This window comes from Squalius cephalus (assembly GCF_949319135.1).
Source record: "Squalius cephalus genome assembly, chromosome: 1".
NCBI classification, from domain to species: domain Eukaryota; kingdom Metazoa; phylum Chordata; class Actinopteri; order Cypriniformes; family Leuciscidae; genus Squalius; species Squalius cephalus.
This window is the reverse complement of record NC_137122.1, coordinates 13,990,559-14,011,989: the sequence shown is the minus strand read 5'-3', so window position 1 is coordinate 14,011,989 and position 21,431 is coordinate 13,990,559. Positions and strand designations below refer to the sequence as shown.

Here is a 21,431-nt window from a genome sequence, read left to right as displayed (position 1 = left end):
TACAGTGAAGAAATCCCAAAGCTACTGAGTTCTGCTTTAAGTGCATCATTCTGTATCCAATCATGTGGCCGGATCCTGTTGTTTCCTCAGATATAAGCTGGCTACCTCCATCCAGTCTGAAAAGTGTTTTCGTCTGTAAAGTCTATTCCGGCGCAGTAGCCTATATTTTGTAACGTCCTAAGACAAATGGTAATGCCATGTTGGTAGATTAGCACCTGTAGAATGTCCTTTTGTTGAAAGCCCAGATAAAAGTAAAATGCTATCTTTAGATCCATGTCAGAAGCACTTCGACTTCACGAGCGCAGGTCTTTCCTAAAAAAAATGACTTAACCTTTGACTTTAATCTCGAAATGATAGCATTTTTTTTTTTTCAGATTTTTTTTTTTTTTTTTACGTTGCGGTTCAGGGCTTCCGTAGTTTATTGAGCAAGTACAAGCCAATGAAATTATATTTAATTATATAAATATTTTACATAGAAGTTCTGATAAGATGTGTCAAATTTTGTTTTCTTTTTTAAAGAATACAGGGCTTTTAAAAAGAATTTAAAAGTATTGAGAAAATAAGCTGTGGGTATACTCCAGTCCAGAGGTGGCGGTAATACAACAACAAGTTGTCAACCGCCAGATAAAAATAGAAGAAGAAGAAGAAGAAGAAGAAGAAGAAGAAGAAGAAGTAGTAGTAGTTTCAGCGTCGAGTCTTCTGAGATGAGGAGAGCAGTTCACGGTATTTCTCATATTTACACTCCATCACACACACTTTATAGTTTGATTAAGCGACAGACTCATTTCTGTATTGTTTTCATCGATCACAGCGATACTTGTGTGTCTTTTCTGGCGTCTTCCTACTGAAATAAACATTTAGTGCAGCAGCAGCGAGCATGAGGAGAATATGTTGAGTTCATTCAGACCTGAGCGATTTTGTGTTCGTTTGTGTGATTGTCTCGATGTTTGTGTGAGAACTGTTACTGAATGTCAAGTCAAAGTTTAAGTTTGAGATTTGTGGGGGAATTGATGCTGCTGCTGTTTTATTTCTTCTTTTTGACATTTTTGGCAGATCAAATGTGATTTACGTTGTTAAAATACGGGAACAGATACGGCTAAATACTTCACATTGAGCTTATGATTATTATTACTTTTTTAGATGCATAGTGCAATGCATCTAGTTACTAGAAAATCAAAATATATTTTAGATATTGACATTATAGCCTACTGCTGTAGTTATTTAGATGAGGTGGTTTATTAAGATGAATGCCATTAGTGTTTGTTTTTATTTTTGTTTTATCCTTGTCGTGTTGTGAGAAGCAATAGTAACATTATTGTCTTTCAATATAGCAGTTTTACCCGGCTTGTATCATCTATCCTGACTCAAATAATGTGTTTCTAACAGCAAACACTCAGAATAAAGTGAGATGATCTGCTGATGATCCTGAATGGCTTGTTGAATGAGTGTTGATAGTCTGAGGCTCATCAATATTAACAGATCTGCTGAAAACACTCTTTATTTCATGACAAGAGTTCCTGTTTTCACCTCATTTATTATGCTGATGTCTTCAGATCTCCTGTAAATTGACATTTAAAGCTCATTTCATTGTCAACTGACTGAGGGTATTTGTTGGTTACTCTTGTGTGTTTATTTCTGTGTTTATGATTTTTATCTGTTTTTCTTCATCATCATTGAAGCTCCTCCCACTATAATCTCATCATCAGTGAAGCTCCTCCCACAGCAATTCTCCAATAAATGCTGTAAATTCCCATCAGCTACAAGTGAAGACGAGCATCAGAGCATCAGGAAGAGCTGAAATCTGCAAAGACTGAGTTTATTAAAGAGGACAGTGAGAACATGAGTGATCCAGAACCCTGCAGAATGAAACACACTGAAGATCCTGAAGAACAAAGAGGTTGGTGTTTATTCTTCATTCATGTTAGAAACATTCAAGCACTTCATCACATTTAGATATGCAGATAAACTATGAAATGGTACAGAATGTTCTGGGGTTTTCTTCAACAAATGGTCAGTAAAGGGAGGTTTGAGAAATGTTTATATTAATTGTTCAACATCAGATCAAACTAAATACTATTTTAACTGTTTTATTTTACATTTATTTTATAAATTGCCCATAGGCCTACATACAAACGTAGGCTACGCTCTATCTTTTAAATAAAAAGCTGTGGCGTCATCTATGATTATAAGGGCTGTATACTATGCGAAATGAAACCGAAATCGCGACTCTCAGGGCCACCAACCCCTTCCAACTCCCAGAGTTATCCTTTCCGTCCAGATCCCATGCTACATCTTTACATTACTATTGGGCAGTTTACTAAGATTACTAAGCGCACCGTAGGTCACGTGACAAGAACCAACCAATCAGCTTCCTCACCTTTTCTGTTACTTTGAAACCTCAGCAGAAAAATGGAGGAGCAGCTCATCATTGCGGTCCAGGGATTTCCTGAACTTTATGACTACTTTATTACTTGCTGAAATTTCCTTGCTGTAACGGAGAGCGCAGCTGATGGTTGCTTAGCAACGACAGACACCTCCGGAGCGCAACCGCCCTAGCGCTTTGGAAAAAGGAGAACGCGGCGCGCCTACGTTTTCTACGCGTTTTAGGCGCGATATGTGAACGGCGCCTAAGACATTAAATTTGTAAGCACATAACACAAGTAACACTTCTCTTTAAAATACAAACAAGACGTTATTGATTATTCTAACACATAAAACTAATATCTAATACAAACACACGCATTCATACGAGTTGCAGAAAGAAAGAGAGTGAGGAAAGAATGAGTTTTAAGAGTGAGATGATGAAATCTCAAGATTCTATGCACCTATAAGACATGACCTGAATGAACCATCAATCATTAATTTAACCCTTCTATCCTTTCTTAGGCAGGTTATTAAATCTATATCAATTACACCAGTTCAGCTTAAGAGTCTGGAGGCAACTTGCTTGTCTTTGCGCTCCTTTGGGAATTCAATTCAATTCAATTCAATTCAAATTTATTTGTATAGCGCTTTTCACAATACATATTGTTTCAAAGCAGCTTTACAGAAAGTGCATTTCAGAAATGTACATTGAGAAATACAGTTAGTTAATCATGTATTGATTTAGGGCATAAACATCGCCAGCGTCGAGTCGTCTCTTCACAGGCGCCGAGTCGTCTCTCTGCACGGGTGTTGGAGAATCTGTAGTTTCCATGAGAGGCTGGATACAAACTGGAGCTGACGATCTGTATTTACCTCGGGACTAGCGTCCCGAGATAACAACAGAAAAGCATATGGGAAATAATTAGCGTAGCTGCTGTTCGCAATATTAATGCATTCAATCTGATTCAACTGTAGTATAAAATGTAAGTATTATGTGAATGCTTGGCTAAAGAGATGCGTCTTTAATCTAGTTTTAAACTGGGACAGCGAGTCTGAGCCTCGAACAATATCAGGAAGGCCATTCCAGAGTTTAGGAGCTAAATGTGAAAACGCTCTCCCTCCTTTAGTGGACTTAGATATCCTAGGAATGACCAGAAGCCTCGAATTTAGTGATCTTAAAGAGCGCGATGGATTGTAGGGCGATAGAAGATCCGTTAAATACACGGGAGCTAAGCCGTTTAGGGCTTTATAGGTCAGTAGCAATACTTTGTAATTGATACGGAACTTTATAGGTAACCAATGTAGAGACGACAGAATTGGTGTTATATGATCGTATTTTCTTGATCTAGTAAGAACTCTAGCGGCGGCATTTTGGACTAACTGTAGCTTGTTTATTGAGGATGCAGGACAACCAGCTAATAAGGCATTACAGTAATCTAGTCTTGAGGTCATGAATGCATGAACTAACTTTTCTGCATCAGAAACAGATAGCATGTTACGTAGCTTAGCAATGTTTCTAAGGTGGAAAAAGGCTGTTCTTGTAACATATGAAATATGATTTTCAAAAGACAAGTTGCGGTCTAATATAACACCCAGGTCTTTTACTGTAGAGGATAAAGTAACAGGACACCCTTCTAAATTAAAGTTGTATTGTAAGAGGTTTTGTGGGCAGTTTTTTGGACTAATAAGTAATACCTCCGTTTTATCTGAATTTAATAGCAGAAAATTACATGTCATCCAGTATTTTATCTTTAACACACTCTGTTAATTTAGATAATTTAGCGTTTTCATCTGGTCGTGATGAAATGTATAATTGAGTGTCATCAGCATAACAGTGGAAATTAATTCCATGTTTTCTTATAATATTACCAAGTGGCAGCATATATATTGAGAATAGCAGAGGGCCTAACACAGATCCTTGCGGTACACCATAGTTTACTGACGTTATCTTCGATTTTTCCCCATTTACGCAGACAAAATGGTAACGGTCTGATAAGTATGATCTGAACCAGCTTAATGCCTGTCCCTGAACACCAGTGTAGTTTTGTAGTCGGTCTAAGAGTATTGTGTGATCTATAGTATCGAACGCAGCACTAAGATCAAGTAAAACTAGTATTGAGATACAGCCTTGGTCAGAAGCTAAAAGTAAATCATTTGTGATTTTAACGAGCGCAGTTTCAGTGCTATGGTGCGGCCTGAATCCAGACTGAAACTTTTCATAGATATCATTTTCTTGCAAGAAAGAGCACAGTTGAGCGGACACAACTTTTTCTAGTATTTTAGACATAAAAGGAAGATTTGAAATGGGTCTATAATTTGCTAGATTATGTGGATCTAATTGTGGTTTCTTAATAAGAGGTTTTATAACTGCCAACTTGAATATTCTTGGAACATGACCTAAGGATAAAGACGAGTTAATAATATTGAGAAGAGGCTCTTCCACTACAGGTAACACTTGTTTCAGTAGTTTAGTTGGTATTGGATCTAATAAACACGTTGTTGGTTTAGATGCAATGATAAGTTTATTTAACTCTTCCTGTCCTATAGTTGCAAAGCGCTGTAATTGTTCTTGCGGGGTGATAATTGAGGCTGAATAATAAGACACCATTAAAGATTGTACATTTACAATTGTGTTTCTGAATTCCCTTTTGTCAGTGAAGGGGTTTCCTGAGTTTGTTGATTGGCGGGCCGTCTCCTCGTGCCTTGATAGATGTCTGGGGCGGCCAATCACATGGTGTGCTGGCGGATGAATGGAAAGTCTTTGAAGTTGGAAGCGGCTTTGCAGTCGAATCGTGGACCGAAACTTTGCCGCAAAACTTAACTTAGAACCGAGACTCACAACGGAAAAGAAAAGAAAACTAAGAAAAGAAAATTGAGACGAGAGTTGTTAGATGGCTTGAATGAAGCTGTTTAACCCATGTTCTTCTGATCTTGATTTGGGTTCTTTCGTCTGCTCGTCTACATGGTTACTCGTCTGTCTGGTTACTCCGTCATGGCTTCTCCATGATTGCTTTTTTGAATCTACTTTTCCAAAGCTTTGTTCGGGTCCTAAGATTTTAAAATCGTATGTTTGTCCACCCTTCTGGATGAGTTCTGACCAATTAGACACTGTCTTTATTTGAGAGGTGTTTTTTTCTTCACTTCTCATTGTAAATCATGCGTTATCTGTGATCACTTTACTCTCCAGGACGAGCAGAGAGAACAGAGGCCACAGTTTATTACTATTCACATCATTATTATTATAAGAATACAACACATTTTACACTGATTTTAATCAAGCCATCTTTTGAATCAAGAACATACGATCGTACTGATAGGAAACGAGACACACTTTCATTCAAACATCTAATAGTTATAACAATTACATGACTTATATATGGAATCTAAGCATATTAGACACACATATAGGTTGTAGACACAATATAGAATTATGTAGTTGAACGATGTTTGATTATAAATCCATCAAGAATTGTTTTGGGATGATTTTATGTATTTTTATAGGTAAAGTCTCAGTCTCTGTGGTTTTAACCCTAGGATTTCAACCCTAGGGTCGTTCAGAGTTCCTTAAAGGGGGGGTGAAATGCTATTTCATGCATACTGAGTTTTTTACACAGTTAAAGAGTTGGATTCCCATGCTAAACATGGACAAAGTTTCAAAAATTAAGTTGTACGTTTGATGGAGTATTTCTGTGCCAAAAATACTCCTTCCGGTTTGTCACAAGTTTCGGAAAGTTTTTTCCGAGTATGGGCGTGTGTGACGTCAGATGGGGCAGAATTTCCTTATACTGGTCCTAAGGGCACTTCTCCCAGAAGGGCGCTTGCGCACCCGTAGACCAGAGAGAGAGAGCGAAAGCAGTACACCCATCAAAGCGCTGTGCTCGGCTTTAGGGAAGTCATCGGCTGCGCTGCCCAGTTTGACGCCGGATTTGCAGATCTTCTAATGCTTAAGGATGGAGCAGTCCCAACGATAAAGGTTCACGGTCGTGCGTTGGAACCGCAGGCGGTGAGTAAATCTGCTTCAAATGTCTGTGTGTTGTTAGCTATCGCATAAGCACAGCAAGTAAACAACATTTGTGATTCTTTCGCTCCGCCCACAAGGCACGCCTCCAGCCACTCGTTTTTTTTTCCGGAAAGACTCGGTACAGCCTATCTTTCTTTTATAAATATAATAAAACTAAAGACTTTTTGGAGATATGAAGGATGCAATACTACTCTATAGGTACTCAAGATTAACTGAGTGTTTCACCCCCCCTTTAAGAAGAAGGAGGTCTGTTCTGTATATCTGTCGTGGGATCAAGCAACCTCTGCCGTTATCTTAGTCGGGCCCTGAGCTTTGCCATCTCTGAACCAATCAGTCTTTTCCAAGCTATCTAACATTGACAATGTTCTTCCTTTAGTTGGACTCATCTCTTTGAAGCTTGCATGGCTATAAAGTTCTTAGCTGGGGGTTTTCGTTGGTTTGGATTGGTGATTTGGGGTCTGGAGTGTTGAGTTCTGTGTGGAAGATTAATTTGTGTTTGGTTCGTGATCTCAGCCTCACAGACCTGAGAAATTTATATTTAGAAAGCATGAAATGTGTACTTTTAAACAAAATATATAGACCGACCTACTGACCCTTTTTTTTTTTTTTTTTTGCTGTTACGGCAAACCAAAATATTTTTAAGGATGGCCTGAATACAGTGACGTTGGTAACAGGGTTGAAGAATACAGTCAATGCTACAGTTTGTGTAAAACTGAGACAATGGATTGAGATTATTTTCTTGTCCTCCCATCATGCAGTAGAAAGAGCCCAGATGATGTCATAATTTTAAGAAATGCTCTGTTTTTAAAAGGAGGAAAATCATGTCAGGAGTAACAGGGTTGAGTGAAACATGTAGGACACAGATAATGCTAATACAAATTATTAATTTAAAACTAGTTAAAGCTGCGGCCACTCTACACTTTGATCATGTGAAATTTCTACACACACTGCTACGGTCGTGAAATGACGTCACACTCTGCGGCAGCTTTTTTACAAACATGAATTTAACATATAACAAATAATAATAATTCAAAATGTAAAAATAAACAATCCACTCCACTTAAATGCTAAACGCTTGTTATTTCTCACAGGGTTATTCACTTGAGCTTGTGTTTCTGGTGTCCCACTTTCACATGTGTATGAATGGAAGTCAGTGGAAGGAAAAGTCTAGTGTGAACGGCCATTAATAATTCAAACGTTTTAGTAAAATAAATATCAATCTCAAAGTTGGTGTCAAAACATGGCAGTATTGTATATTTTAGTGTTAATATGTTAGATAATTGTCATTGAGCAAATATATGTAATAGTTCTTGCTAAAAAAAAACATGGGATTCGTGCCTATAATGTTTTAAAAATAATAATTGGAAGATAAATTTGCCTCATTCATGGAAAGTTTCAAGGACAAATAATCAATTTATAAAAAGGCTTCAAATTATCATAGTATTTTATAACAGTTGTCTACTTTCTACTATTACATCAGGGCTCACTTTCATGTCCTTTCACTTTATATTTCTCTCCTTGAATTATTTTGATGTTCTGAACATTATATTTAATATTTCTTTCTTTGATTTCAGACCTGATGGAAGTGAAGGAGGAGAGTGAAGAACTGAGTGAAGTGAAGGAGGAGTGTGAAGAAATGAGAGAAGTGAAGGAGAGTGAAGAAATGAGAGAAGTGAAGGAGGAAAATGAAGGACTGAGTGAAGTGAAGGAGGAGAGAGAAGACCTGAGTGAAGTGAAGGAGGAGAGTGAAGAAATGAGAGAAGTGAAGGAGGAGAGTGAAGAACTGAGTGAAGTGAAGGAGGAGTGTGAAGAAATGAGAGAAGTGAAGGAGGAGAGTGAAGAAATGAGAGAAGTGAAGGAGGAAAATGAAGAACTGAGTGAAGTGAAGGAGGAGAGAGAAGACCTGAGTGAAGTGAAGGAGGAGAGTGAAGAAATGAGAGAAGTGAAGGAGGAGAGTGAAGAACTGAGTGAAGTGAAGAAGGAGGAGAGTGAAGAACTGAGTGAAGTGAAGGAGGAGAGTGAAGAACTGAGCAAAGTGAAGGAGGAACATCATGTCAAACCTGGGGAAAAACCTTACAAATGTTCACACTGTGACAAGAGATTCAGTCGATCATCCTATCTGGAAACACATGAGATGATCCACACCGGAGAGAAGCCGTTCTCATGTGATCAATGCGGCAGAACTTTTCGTCATGCATCAGCCCTGAAGAGACACCTGAGAGTTCATACAAAGGAGAAGCCGCATTCATGTTCTGTATGTGGAAAGAGTTTTTCACGGCTGCAAACTTTACTGATACATCAGAAAATTCACACTGGTGTGAGAGAGTACATGTGCTTTGAGTGTGAGAAGACTTTTACTACAGCTGAACATTTAAAACTGCACCAGAGAATTCACACTGGAGAAAAACCTTACAAGTGTTCACACTGTGACAAGAGATTCAATCAGTCAACAAATCTGAAAAGACATGAGAGGATCCACAGCAGAGAGAAGCCGCACACGTGTGATCAGTGTGGAAAAAGTTTCTCTTTTAAAACTCACCTGAAGCGACACATGAAGATCCATGCAGAGGAGAAACCATATCAACACAGTCTGAGATCACAGCAATTAGTTCATCTTTATGTACTGAGCATCTCTACGGAGCAAGTCTCTTCTGTGTAAGTTAGACACACATCACTCTATAGCCAAATCTCCCATCTCCACCTATAGCGTGTGTGTGGTGAGCACAGGACACTTTGTTGATTGATTGGTATCTATTAACTCATGTTCAGCCAGCAGGAATATCTAATTAGTCAGTTCAGATTAGGGCTTTGACTCCGAACTTCGTTATTCAAATATAATTTGAATATTTAAAAAAAATAATGATATTTGAACGAATATTAGGCAGCCTTTAATATTCAAACCTGTTATGGGCATTATTTTTTGTGTTTGCTTGTAAACGTTGTTTTCAATTCAGATTCTGAGGCTTTTTTACACCTGAAGTTGTGAATCGCGAGTTTATTAGCAAGGCTATTATTGGTCATCTGGGCTTCTGTAGGTGACGTTAGCGTCCTGGTTAGCGCCTATTTTGTATATCAAATCAATGGCTGCGCCAACACCTACAACACCCACGCCTGAGGAGGAGTTCGAAATCTACACTCCTGACAATTTGAAAAGCAATGTGTGGCGCTACTTTGGGTTCCCAAAGAAACAGGGAAAAAACACGAGTAAGGACAAAGTATTTTTTCTAGGGATGCACCGATAAAATTTTTTCAGAATCGATCTGATACCAAAAATTCCAAAGTGCTGCGGGAAACCCTGAGGCATAATTGTCATTGCGTATGTGTATGCAGCATGAGTCAAATCTTCTGTTTGTGAACAGTTGTATTTCATTCATTAATCTGACTATGCATCCGTGCTTTTAATTGCCATTGCCTCGTGTGATAGTAATATGGATCTTAGTAGTATTTTAAGTGATAATTGATTCTATAAACAACTATAAAAAAAAAAAAGCCTTTCTCCGGCTCCCTGCTCCGGGCGTAATGCGAAACCGGAAGTGTCTACCCGCACACTTGCTGATCCGAAATCCAAAATGGCGGCCACGTGCAACTAGCCTATATTGTGACGTTGTGGACTTTCCCAGAGAAGCAGACAGGTGACGAGGATCGAGTTTACAAGCACCAAACAGCTGTGGTTTATTTCCTGAACGTGTACAACCTAAACACAGGTACCAGGAGGTGTCTTAAATGTCCCCACAAACAACAAGAAGGCCCAAGAAGTGATGTAACTTTCAACTAACTTTTCTCCGCACCCCTCACCGTCCTCCCCTCTTTTCCCCTTTTTCGTCTTTAGCCTCTCCCTCTCAACTATTTCCCTCCCGGACACCTCCCCCCAACAGCAGGTTGTAGAATACATCTGCGATGCTACCATACACCCATTTCTAATGGATGAAGCCTTGGTCTGGGAGAGAGGTCATCAGGTGGTTTCCAACCTTCACTGGCTGTTTCGACCCTTAACCACAACACCCTCCAGTTGGTGGGTCATCAAGTGACTGGCCAGGTCACTGCCCCTCTCCTCCAGGCTTCCAGCTTGTGCCCTCTCTCTTGTGCCAGAGCCAACAGGAGGCTCTCTCTGACGCTTCTCACAGCCTACGAACGGCTGCTTTCCTCAAGTGGCCTCTCAATCCAACCTTTGTCAATAGATTCCACACAGATTGAGCTGGGAATCCTCGACATCTGACTTCCACCGTCATCAGCCATGTTGTCCACCCCTTGTCCTGGCAGTCTTGGACGAGTTGCTGGTATTTGTTTTTTTTTCCTCTCTGCAGCTTCCTCACAGCCCTCCTCCCACGGCACTGTCAACTCCACCAGAATGATCTTCTTTCCCTCTGGAGACCACATAATAATGTCGGGCCTTAGAGTTGTGGACAATACCGCCTCTGGGAGGTGGAGTTTCCTCCCGAGATCAACCTCCATTTCCCATCCCTGGGCTGACTGCAGGAGATTCTGCCTGGCTTGGCTGTGGATGACAGGTCTTTGGCCCTCTTTCACAAAGGCGATGGTGCTCAGCAGTGGTCTTACTTTGGCTGGTTGTTTCTTCCTCCTTTCTTGCTCCAGGATGTCTGCGAGCACTGCCAACACCTTGTCATGGCGCCACCTGTATCTTCCCTGTGTCAATGCAATCTTACACCCTGACAGAATGTGCGCCATTGTTCCTTTCCCACCACACAACCTGCACAGTGGGTCCTCCCTCATCCCCCACCTGTGCAAATTGACTGGGGTTGGTACGGTGTCATACACTGCTCGGAGTAGAAAGGATATACGGAAGGGCTCCAGCCACAACAGTTCACTCCATGTGATCGTTATCTTGGGGAGGTTCCACCTCGTCCAGGCACCTTGGGTTGCGAGCCCAATGAATTTTGCTCTTCTCCCTTCTTCCTCAAGGTTTCGGACTTCATCCTGGATCATGGTTCTCTTCTCCCTAAGGGTGGACTTTGACCACTGCTGGAAATGTGCTGTTCCTAGACCCTGTTTTCCAGTGCAAGGGTTTCCGATGATATCTTTGGTTATGAGAGAACATTCTGCCTGGTTAATTGCCGTGCTGGCGGCCCACTTATGGCCAGATCTTGTTCTGACTCCTGCTTCCCTGGTGAGTCCCTATATGTCAGGGACAGTCTGCATTTGGCGACTTTAAACTCCTCCACCACTAAAGACAGGGGAAGCTGGAGCTGGCCCGACCTTATGTAGAGCCCCAAGGATGTAAAGCTTGGGGGTATTCCCAACCATCTTCTAAGGCAGTGGTTCTCAATTCCAGTCCTTGTGACCCACTGTTCTGCACATTTTGTATGTCTCCCTTATTTAACACACCTGAACCAGATCATCAGCTCATTAGGAGAGACTCCATGAACTGAACTGAGTGTGTCAGATAAGAGAGACATACAAAATGTGCAGAGCAGTGGGTCACGAGGACTGGAATTGAGAACCACTGTTCTAAGGTGCCTGTTGAACTTCCTCTCCATTTCTTCAAAAGTTGATAGAAGCACCTCATATACCGTGAAAAGCCACATGAGTCTTGGGAGCAGGCCATGTTGGTAGATCCAGCACTTGTATTTCCCAGGCAGACCAGACTTGTCAATCTTTTTCAGCCATTCTTCAACTTGATTTCTGGTGCTGGAGATGCTGTTCCTGTCTGACAGGGAATCATCATACCACTTTCCAAGGCATCTAATTGGGTTCCCCTGGATGTTCGGGATCACTTCCCCTTGAACATTCCAGTTGTTTTGCCCTTTTGGATCACCAGGCTCCTTGAGGTGAATCAAGTAAGCATGTTTACAACAGAGAATAAACAGTGTCAGGGCCACAATATGAATAGCGTTTTACTCTTGGAACAATAGTGCTTTGTGGTGCTCTTATTTTTAAAAGTTTTGTGATCATTTTCAGTTTCTGCACTTATAAAATGTTATTATTTTAATGATCTAACTTTATAGTGATTAATGTAGTTATCATATGATCAAACTTAATTTGGACAAATTGTGCTGCTGTCATTATTTATCTGTTGATGAAATGAGTGTCATTAGTGATTGTTTTTGTATTATTGATGTTTTATCCATGTCATGTTGTGAGAATTAACAGTATTCTCTTTCAATGGAGCAGTTTAATAGTCCTTTATCATGTATCCTGACTCAAATAATGTGTTTCTAACAGCAAACACTCAGAATAAAGTGAGATGATCTGCTGATGATTCTGAATGGCTTGTTGAATGAGTGTTGATAGTCTGAGGCTCATCAGTATTAACAGATCTGCTGAAAACACTCTTTATTCCATGACAATAGTTCCTGTTTTCACCTAATTTATTATGCTGATGTCTTCAGATCTCCTGTACATTGACACTTAAAGCTCATTACATTGGTGTCAGCAGACTGAGGGGATTTGTTGGCTACTATGTTTATTTCTGTGTTTATGATTTTAACGGTTTTTCTTACCATTATTCATATTTTGAAGAATTTAAATTATTTATATTCTTTTCTATATTTCTAGATAACTGTGTTTTAATGAAGCAGCAGAATAATGTTATAATTAACACAAAAAAATCAGTTACTGTACAATGAATAGATGGACAGACATACAAGTTTAGAAGTGTCATTTATTATAAAAACAAACTCAGTAATTGATATTTTTGATTTTGGCAGATCAGCTCCTCCCACTGCAATCACATCATCAGTGAAGCTCCTCCCACTGCAATTACATCATCAGTGAAGCTCCTCCCACTGCAATCACATCATCAGTGAAGCTCCTCCCACTGCAATCACATCATCAGTGAAGCTCCTCCCACAGCAATTACATAATCAGTGAAGCTCCTCCCACAGCAGTTTACCAATATTAAAGAGGACAGTGAGAACATGAGTGATCCAGAACCCTGCAGAATGAAACACACTGAAAATCCTGAAGAACAAAGAGGTTGGTTTTTATTCTTGTTCAACATCAGATCAAGCTAAATACTATTTGAACTGTTTTATTTTACATTTATTTGATATCTGGTTCCCAATTTGCAACAACTTTACCAGAATTTTCAAGTAAATACCAAGTTACTGATAAAGTTGTATTTGTCAAATATCATACAAGTTATTCATAGTTATAGAGATTCTTCTTAAAGTAACTTTGGTAACAGGGTTGATGAATGTGATCAACATGTAGGACACAGATAATGCTAATAAAAAGTTAATTTAAAACTAGTTAAAGCTGCGGCCGCTCTACACTATCATGGGACATTTCTACACACACTGCAATGGTTGTGAAATGACGTCACACTCTGTGGCAGCTTTTTTGCAAACATAAATTTAACATATAACAATAATAATTAAAAATGTAAAAATAAACAATCCACTCCACTTGAATGATAAACGTTTGTGTTATTTCTCACAGGGTAATTCACTTGAGCTTGTGTTTCTGGTGTCCCACTTTCACATGCGTATGAATGGAAGTCAGTGCAAGGAAAAGTCTAGTGTGAACGGCCATTAATAATTAAAACGTGTTTAGTAAAATAAATATCAATCTCAAAGTTGGTGTCAAAATATGGCAGTATTGTATATTTTAATGTTAATATCATGTTAAACAATTGTGTCATTGAGCAAATTAATAGTTCTTGCTAAAGAAACATGGGATTCGTGCCTATAATGTTTTTAAAATAATAATTGGAAGATAAATTTACCTCATTCATGGAAAGTTTCTAGGACATAATCAATTTTTTTAAAAAGGCATCAGATTATCATAATATTTTATAACAGTTGTCTACTTTCTACCATTACATCAGGGCTCACTTTCATGTCCTTTCACTTTATTTTTCTCTCTTTGAATTATTTTGATGTTCTTGAAAATTAAATGTAATTTTTTTTTCTTTCATGTCATCTGATGGAAGTGAAGGAGGAGAGTGAAGAACTGAGTGAAGTGGAGGAGGAACATCATGTCAAACCTGGAGGAAAACCTTTGAGTCAATCAAAGACTAAACAGACATTTTTAAAGAAAAGAAGAGCCAAGAAATCTTTCACCTGCACTCAGTGTGGAAAGAGTTACACAACCAAACAAAGTCTTGAGATTCACATGAGAGTTCATACTGGAGAGAAGCCGTTCTCGTGTGATCAATGTGGGAAAGATTTCAGTCATTCTTCATCCCTTAATGTTCACATGAGGATCCACACCGGAGAGAAGACGTTCACATGTGATCAGTGCAGCAAAACATTTCTTAGTGCATCAAACCTGAAGAAACACCAGACAGTTCATACGAAGGAGAAGCCGCATTCATGTTCTGTGTGTGGAAAGAGTTTTTCACTGCTTCCATATTTACATAAACATCAGAAAAGACACACTGGTGTGAGAGAGTACGTGTGCTTTGAGTGTGGAAATATTTTTTCTTCATCAAGCCATTTAAAACGGCACCAGATTATTCACACTGGAGAAAAACCTTACAAGTGTTCACACTGTGACAAGGGATTCAGTCACTCAGAACATCTGAAAAGACACGAGAGGATCCACAGCAGAGAGAAGTCGCACACATGTGATCAGTGCGGGACAAGTTTCTCTTTTAAAACACATCTGAAGCGACACATGAAGATCCATGCAGTGGAGAAACCACTTAATCAAAGTCTGATATCAAAGTAGTTCATTTTCATGTGCTGAGCAACAAAGTCTCTTCTGTGTAACTGTGGGATTACAAATTTAAGAATCTGTTTAAGATCTGCTGATCTTACGTCCTTACATAACATAACATGAAAAAACCAAGGTAGAGTAAATTTAATTTAGTATTTAAGGTTATGCCAGTCCTGCTCTCTCTATTGTAAGGTAAATTAGTCAGATTACTGAAACTCTCACCCTTTGTCTTTAATGGCTCTTGGAGCCCCTAGCCCAGACTTTGAATAGTCAGGCTGATTGGATTAGATACTGATCTATGCATCTGAATGACACTGTTATGCTGATGAGATCAGGGCTGAGGAAATTCCGGTGACGGCCTGACTCCTGTACTTCATTTGCATGCTTTGTTCAGAGTGTCTACACCTCCATGTAATCCCTCCCCCTTTGAGAGGTATAAACTCTACAATGTACACTGCCTGAGTTAGACTTGGATGACTACAGCGACGCACAGCGAGTTCTCAATAAAGAGTAACTTCTGCTTGAAAGATATCCCAATGTCTCCTGGGGCCTGTTTCAATAAGGAGGTTCAACCAACTCTGGTTAAAACTTGAACTCTTGAGTTGATTTACCCTGAGATGGGAAACTGAGTTTTCAGTGTCATAAGAGCTGAATTGAGTTAGTTAAATCTACTCTGAGTAGGTTGACTCTGAGTTAAGCGCGTGCACCACGACTGTGACAAGCCGTGATCAGTGGAGCCCCAAAATTACGATTCACCATGGCAACAGCACCTGACATAAAGACGCTGTATACTTCAGAGTCTATACACAAATGTAATTCTCAATCACTGTTATATTATCAGGTGAAAACTGACAGAAAGGTAAGTTATTGAACTAATACTAATTTTCATGGTATCCCACGGGCAAAAAAAGAATGTGGCAGCAACTTAAATTTAACAATAAAACCATAATTCAATCAGTTAAATCTTTAAGCATAAAAGGTTCATGGCTGTAGGCTTCATGACTTTACTAACATTTGACATATTACATAAATATAATTCAGTGTCTATTTCAATGTGCCCCCATTAGTACAGAGGCCCAGAAAGAATACATTAGCCCAGAGATCCAGAATGAAATTCTGTCCACAATGAGCAACAGTATTGTTCGTGGAATAGCTGACACAATCGGGAATCTACCCATTCTTCAGTATGCAATTATCATTGATGGAACACAAGACATTTCTGGGCAAGAACAAGAAAGCATATGCCTGCGTTATATTGACAATGACCTGGTTCCCCATGAAGAATGAATTGGTTTGTACGGTGTCTCAGCAACTTCAGCAAGACTCTTTCCTGTTGTATCTAAGGATGTGCTGCTGAGATTAAATTTACCAATCCATGGTTTACGAGGTCAAACTTATGATGGGGCTGCTAATATGTCCGGTAAGCATTTTGGGGCACAGGCAATGATAAAACAAGAGCAGCCACAAGCACTCTACGTTCACTGTGGTGCCCACTGTACTAATTTAATTGCACAGAAAGCTTACTTAGCCTCCGTTTTAATCAGAGATTTCTTGGATTGGGTCAACCAGTTGGGAGTCCTGTTATCTCAGTCAGGGAAGTTTAAAGCAATTCATGCAACGATTGCACATGCAGAGAATCCGCTCTGTGCAACAAAATGGACGGTACGGAACAAAGCCATCACAGCTGTTTTATCACAGTATGGATCAGTGCTTGCTAGCTTGGAGGAGATGGCTTCTGGTACCTCAAACACAGCATCTACTGCTAATGGCTTGCTAGGTCAGTTTTGTAAAGGTAAAACAGTGTTGGGTCTAAAACTTGCCTCACCAGTGGTTCATGAGCTTGAATGCCTGAACATCTCTTTTCAGAAGAGAACTGCTACAGTTGCTGGCATGAAGGCTGTTGTTGAAGTTGTCAGGACCTCACTCATGGACAAAAGAAATGAGGCAAGCTTCCAAACTTTGTTTGAAGAGGCGATGGCCATGGTTCAGTCTTTAGGTGTTAAGCCCATTACAATTCCACAGACCAGACCACCCTCAAAATGCTTCACTGGAGGAGCTGAAGCATATCAGCCTAAATCTGCAAAGGACCACTACAGAGAGGAATTCTTTAAAGCCCTGGATACTGTAGATGCACAGCTCACTGAGCGGTTTAACCAGGATGGTTTGCTGACTCTGCAAAAATTGGAAGAAACACTTCTGAGTGGAGAGGTTGAAGCTCCAGTGATTGATAAATATTCAGAGTTGAACAGAGAGTCACTTTCAGTGCAGCTTTCTATGTTCCGATTGAACACAGATTGATGTGAACCGTATGTGACTTTTCTTTTTTTTTTGTTCTTTTTTTTTGGTTACAAATCAAATATCACCTTGTAAAGTGCCACTTTCCTTTCTGCCCGCAATTACAAGGGGGCTTGTACACTTTTATGTTTCCCAACTCCAATATTTGTCTAATAATAAACAGATTGGATGATTTTGTGTATTTTCCAAAGTACAGTACATACTGACACCCCCAGAAAATAGTCAATAGCCAATTATCTGATAAAATACCGTTAGTTCCTTATACGTCCAACATTTAGCCACCACAGCTACACTCCCTTCACTGAGGAATTCAACAACGATGTAAGACATACTGTTGATTAGAAAGAAGAAAAGTTAGAGATAGACAACCTCAATGACCACTGACATATTCCTGCCTGAGATAATTCTATGCATTTACCTAGAAATGAGATAACCACAACACTGCATTGTAATCTTCCCAGTTCAGACCTCCCATTTCAAAAGTCAGGTGTGTCCTGCACTTAGGCCCCCAGCTGCCAGCTTCATTTAATATTCAGAGTCCAGACCTTCCATTGCAGAAGCAGAGTCTTTAAGCATCGAGGTATTTTCTACTGCCTGACAGGAAGTCACGGGTGTATGAGCCTATTTTTACAAAAACAGCAGCTACGGTGCCGTAACGTAAGATACAAGGTAATCGAGGCTTTGATACATTGTCGTGTTTATTTAGAAATAAACATTGGAAAATGTGAGCCTTTAAACGATTCAGCCTTTAGGTTAAGACTTTCCCCTTGGTCTTAAACCCTCAGATCCATTTTCACCTTTCTTCAGACCTGATGTAGAACTGCCATAAAAGTTGTAATCTGCCCCGTCTCTACTAGTATGGCGCTCCTCCAGAGTTCTTTTGTAGGAATCCTCTTCATCATTGTGTTCCTCCTGTGGTATTGGAACACCCAAATCAAAAACGAACTGCATGGCTGAGAGAAAAGAGGTTCAGGGTGGCGGTAGACTATGCATTTAACCTTTCCCTCTTTTTCTACCTGATCCACAACTTCACAGCAATGTCCATCTTCCAAATAGTATGCCTGGTCCTTACTTTTTTTAGAAGTTCTCTTTTTTTGCTGTGTAATTGGCCGGTTCAGACTCTCTTCCAGTCTGTTTGCTACCTGAGCCAGGGAACTCTTTCCAGATCGTACCATCTTCTTAATGGCCTCGAGGTAGTTCTCAAACATGAAAGCACTGCAGTTGTCCAGGCCTTTGAAGCACACTGCATCTGTTGACAGGTGCAGCATGGTGTGTGTGTTGTAAACCAGGAAAGTGGGCCCGTACAGTTCAAAGCCTTTCTCTACAAAGTATTGTAGTAGTTGGTGAGCATAGTCATGGTGCTGCTGCACCAGTGTTGGACACACCAGCAACCCAACAGGCAACATTCAATGTCAGGAAGTGGTTGTAAAGGTCCTCTCTTAAGACACCTTTCAGCACCAGTTTCCCTGTGTATAGCAGAAACTGGCGAAACTTAGTTGCCTTCCATCGTTCAAGCTCTTCTAGGCCTCGAGGGCTGCGTGCAAAAATCGAGGGGATTGATGACTTCAGCATCAGCAGCCTACTGCTCAACTCCTGAACCTGGCTGGCAGATATCCGCATCCCCTTTTCACCTCTGCACCAAATATAGAGCAGCTTCTTTGTGACGCCTAGGCAGACCTGGTGCATATAGTCAATGGGGAAACTCTGAACCATGTCAATTGGAAGGTCAGACACTGGTGTGGTGCCATGGTGGTGCTCAGGCTGTGTTTGAGCTCTGAATGATGCATCAGTATGCAGCTCTAAATCAGATGTCTCCGGGTATGTGACTCGATTTAACCATGATCCTTGTTGTGTGCATCGCTCACATCCATAGTACCCTGAGTAACATTTGGTGTTCTTGATTATTGCTTTGGCTGGGGCGTCAAACACAAAGCACCTAACTGTCACTTTAATGTTCCTCCCTCTGTAGTTTAGGCCATTTGCTAAGATCTCAGCTAGGTCCTTCACTGTGTCCTCCAGGAAGCCAAGGTTAGTTGGCTTCTTCATCCCACAAGTCAGTGTAGTGGGAAAAATAGTAACTGGACTAAGCATTACAGCACAGAGGACCGGCCACATGGACTTCCCAGAGCTTTTGAAGAGAGGCAGTCCATCAACATTAAAGGACAGCTCCAGAGTCTCAAGATCACTCACAAGCTGAACTGGGTAACGATCCAGGGTCTCAACTAGCTTCTCCTTCAATTGGTAGTGTAGACACTCCATGCCAGACTTCTCCACAGTTTTCACTTCTCTAGGTGTTTTCAGGAGTGTACGGGCAGAGTGTTTTGGTGAGTGAGATTCTCTGCCTGGCTTGCACAGGCATTCCCTGTCTGGCTTGCACAGGCATTCCCTGTCTGGCTCGCACGGGTATTCCCTGCCTGGCTTGCACGGGCATTTTCTGCCTGGCTTGCATGGAGTTTTTGGAGAGTGCGTCTGGTAGCTCTCCAGGACTGTAAATAGATTCTCCGACTTGGCTTCATCCTAAAATACAATCAAATTTTATGATGCCAGTTTAGCCAGAGAACCCAAAACTCCATGTAACTACAACGCCCTAACATTGTGAAAAAGTATGGTTTGTGAATAAAATAAGCAAAAGCAATTATCCACTTAAGACCATGTGTTGTGTAAGGACATGGTAGCCAATTGATATGTTTCTGAAAAGGTGTAAGTTAGGGGATTGTCAAGTTCTAAAAACAGAATAGTTTACAGTCCCCCAATAACAATATTTGTATAGTGCATTTAATACTATCACTTTTTTAAAACATGCTTACCTGAAAAACACTGTCAATCTTCACTGAAATTGGAAATCACAGAAATCTGCAATCACCGAAAGCTGCAATGGAAGAAGAAAATAGATGTGTTTCCCACACCACTATTGTGTGAATACAACATTTCCTGACAAAAACAGGGTTTCTAGGAATTGGGAAGGGAGAAAAACAATATATAAAAATACAAAACAACAATTAAATAATAAAGCTGAAATAAGCTATTCTATTTACCAGGATAATGAAATAAATTACCACAGTAAGAGACTACAGCAGTAAATTCCACCAAAAAACAACAACAACAGTAGGCCTACAGTAACGTTAGGCCCACTCGGACATGTTCTATTTGAGGAAATGTGACGCAACACTGTCTACTCACCAATGAAACCTAACTAGTTAAAAAGCCATTTTAAACTACATTTGAAACGGAGATCTTGGTTAAAATGTAAAATTCGGAAAATACTTTAGAGAATGTGTGGGACCCTTATGGCGGGTTGTATTTACACTTACCTGTGTTTCGTCGTGAAGGAATGGTGTATTTCTTCTTTCTTCGATTCTAGATAAGTTAAACTACTGCTGTAACGTTAGGTAACTCTAAATACTGAAAAGATACGAAAGTGTGTAAAATAAACAACTAGAAGACGGTCAAAGGATACGTATACTAGTGAAAATTCCAACACAATCCACGCACGTTCGTGAGGCGGGACTTCTATAAACCAGCAGCAGAAGCTCTTCTTTTGTGGATATGGGTCCTCCGAAGGACGCACCATGTAGCCTCCGTAGGATTTCCTAATTGCGCAGCCAGATGTTCCCGATTATCGCTCCAGGCGTCAAGCAACGGTGCGAGAGTATGCTGCCATCCTGACAATTCATTTGATATGCTATGGAGCCAGAATTGGCTATTGTCATTTTTATGTTTTATATTTTACTGAAGGACATGGTATTAAGGATGTTTCAGGTCATACTTTCGGCTTAGCCGAAGATTCAAATGTTCATTTATATCTTACCTTGATGCGATTTTGTAGGCTAGTGTATTCTTTTTATTATACACATAAATGGACCATGGTAAATATATGTATACAGGTTTTTAACCCCATTTGAATATAAAACCCATTTGAATATAAAAAGTCCAGTGCGAATGTTACTCTCGCTCGTCATCGGCAGCTGTCAGTCACTGTTGCTAGGCGACAAGAACAATCCTCCGTAGGCTAGACCGGTCCGAGCGCTTCAGATGCGCCCTTTGAAATGGGACGGAGCTAGCCTAGAAATCTAGACGCACCCTAGCGGCAGCAAAATGTATTTTGCAGCCAGGTGGGTCTAGACACTCTCAA

General features: G+C 40.2%; 1 protein-coding gene and 1 long non-coding RNA gene across 5 annotated transcripts; one reads left to right on the top strand and one right to left on the bottom strand.

The window, feature by feature from the left end:
* Window positions 1–645: 645 nt before the first annotated feature.
* LOC307163172 (uncharacterized protein) lies at window positions 646–15,535 on the top strand. Of its 4 annotated transcripts, none has more exons than XM_079879123.1 (5): window positions 646–723; window positions 1,680–1,897; window positions 7,960–9,040; window positions 13,056–13,318; window positions 14,277–15,535. In XM_079879123.1, the coding sequence occupies exons 2-4, from the start codon at window positions 1,840–1,842 to the stop codon at window positions 13,147–13,149; spliced, it is 1,233 nt and encodes a 410-aa protein (XP_079735249.1). In that variant the 5' UTR covers window positions 646–723; window positions 1,680–1,839; the 3' UTR covers window positions 13,150–13,318; window positions 14,277–15,535. The 4 variants fall into 4 exon arrangements, with proteins under 4 accessions (XP_079735249.1, XP_079735252.1, XP_079735251.1 ...); XM_079879126.1 differs by having other exon boundaries at window positions 649–723; window positions 13,184–13,318; window positions 14,282–15,535; XM_079879125.1 differs by having other exon boundaries at window positions 649–723; window positions 13,184–13,318.
* A 4,206-nt stretch (window positions 15,536–19,741) lies between these two features.
* Window positions 19,742–20,657, bottom strand: LOC307167442. The gene is made up of 3 exons (XR_013822784.1): window positions 20,611–20,657; window positions 20,107–20,152; window positions 19,742–19,816 (listed from the first exon to the last, which is right to left on the bottom strand). It is a non-coding gene; the product is annotated as an uncharacterized lncRNA (long non-coding RNA).
* Window positions 20,658–21,431: the final 774 nt, after the last annotated feature.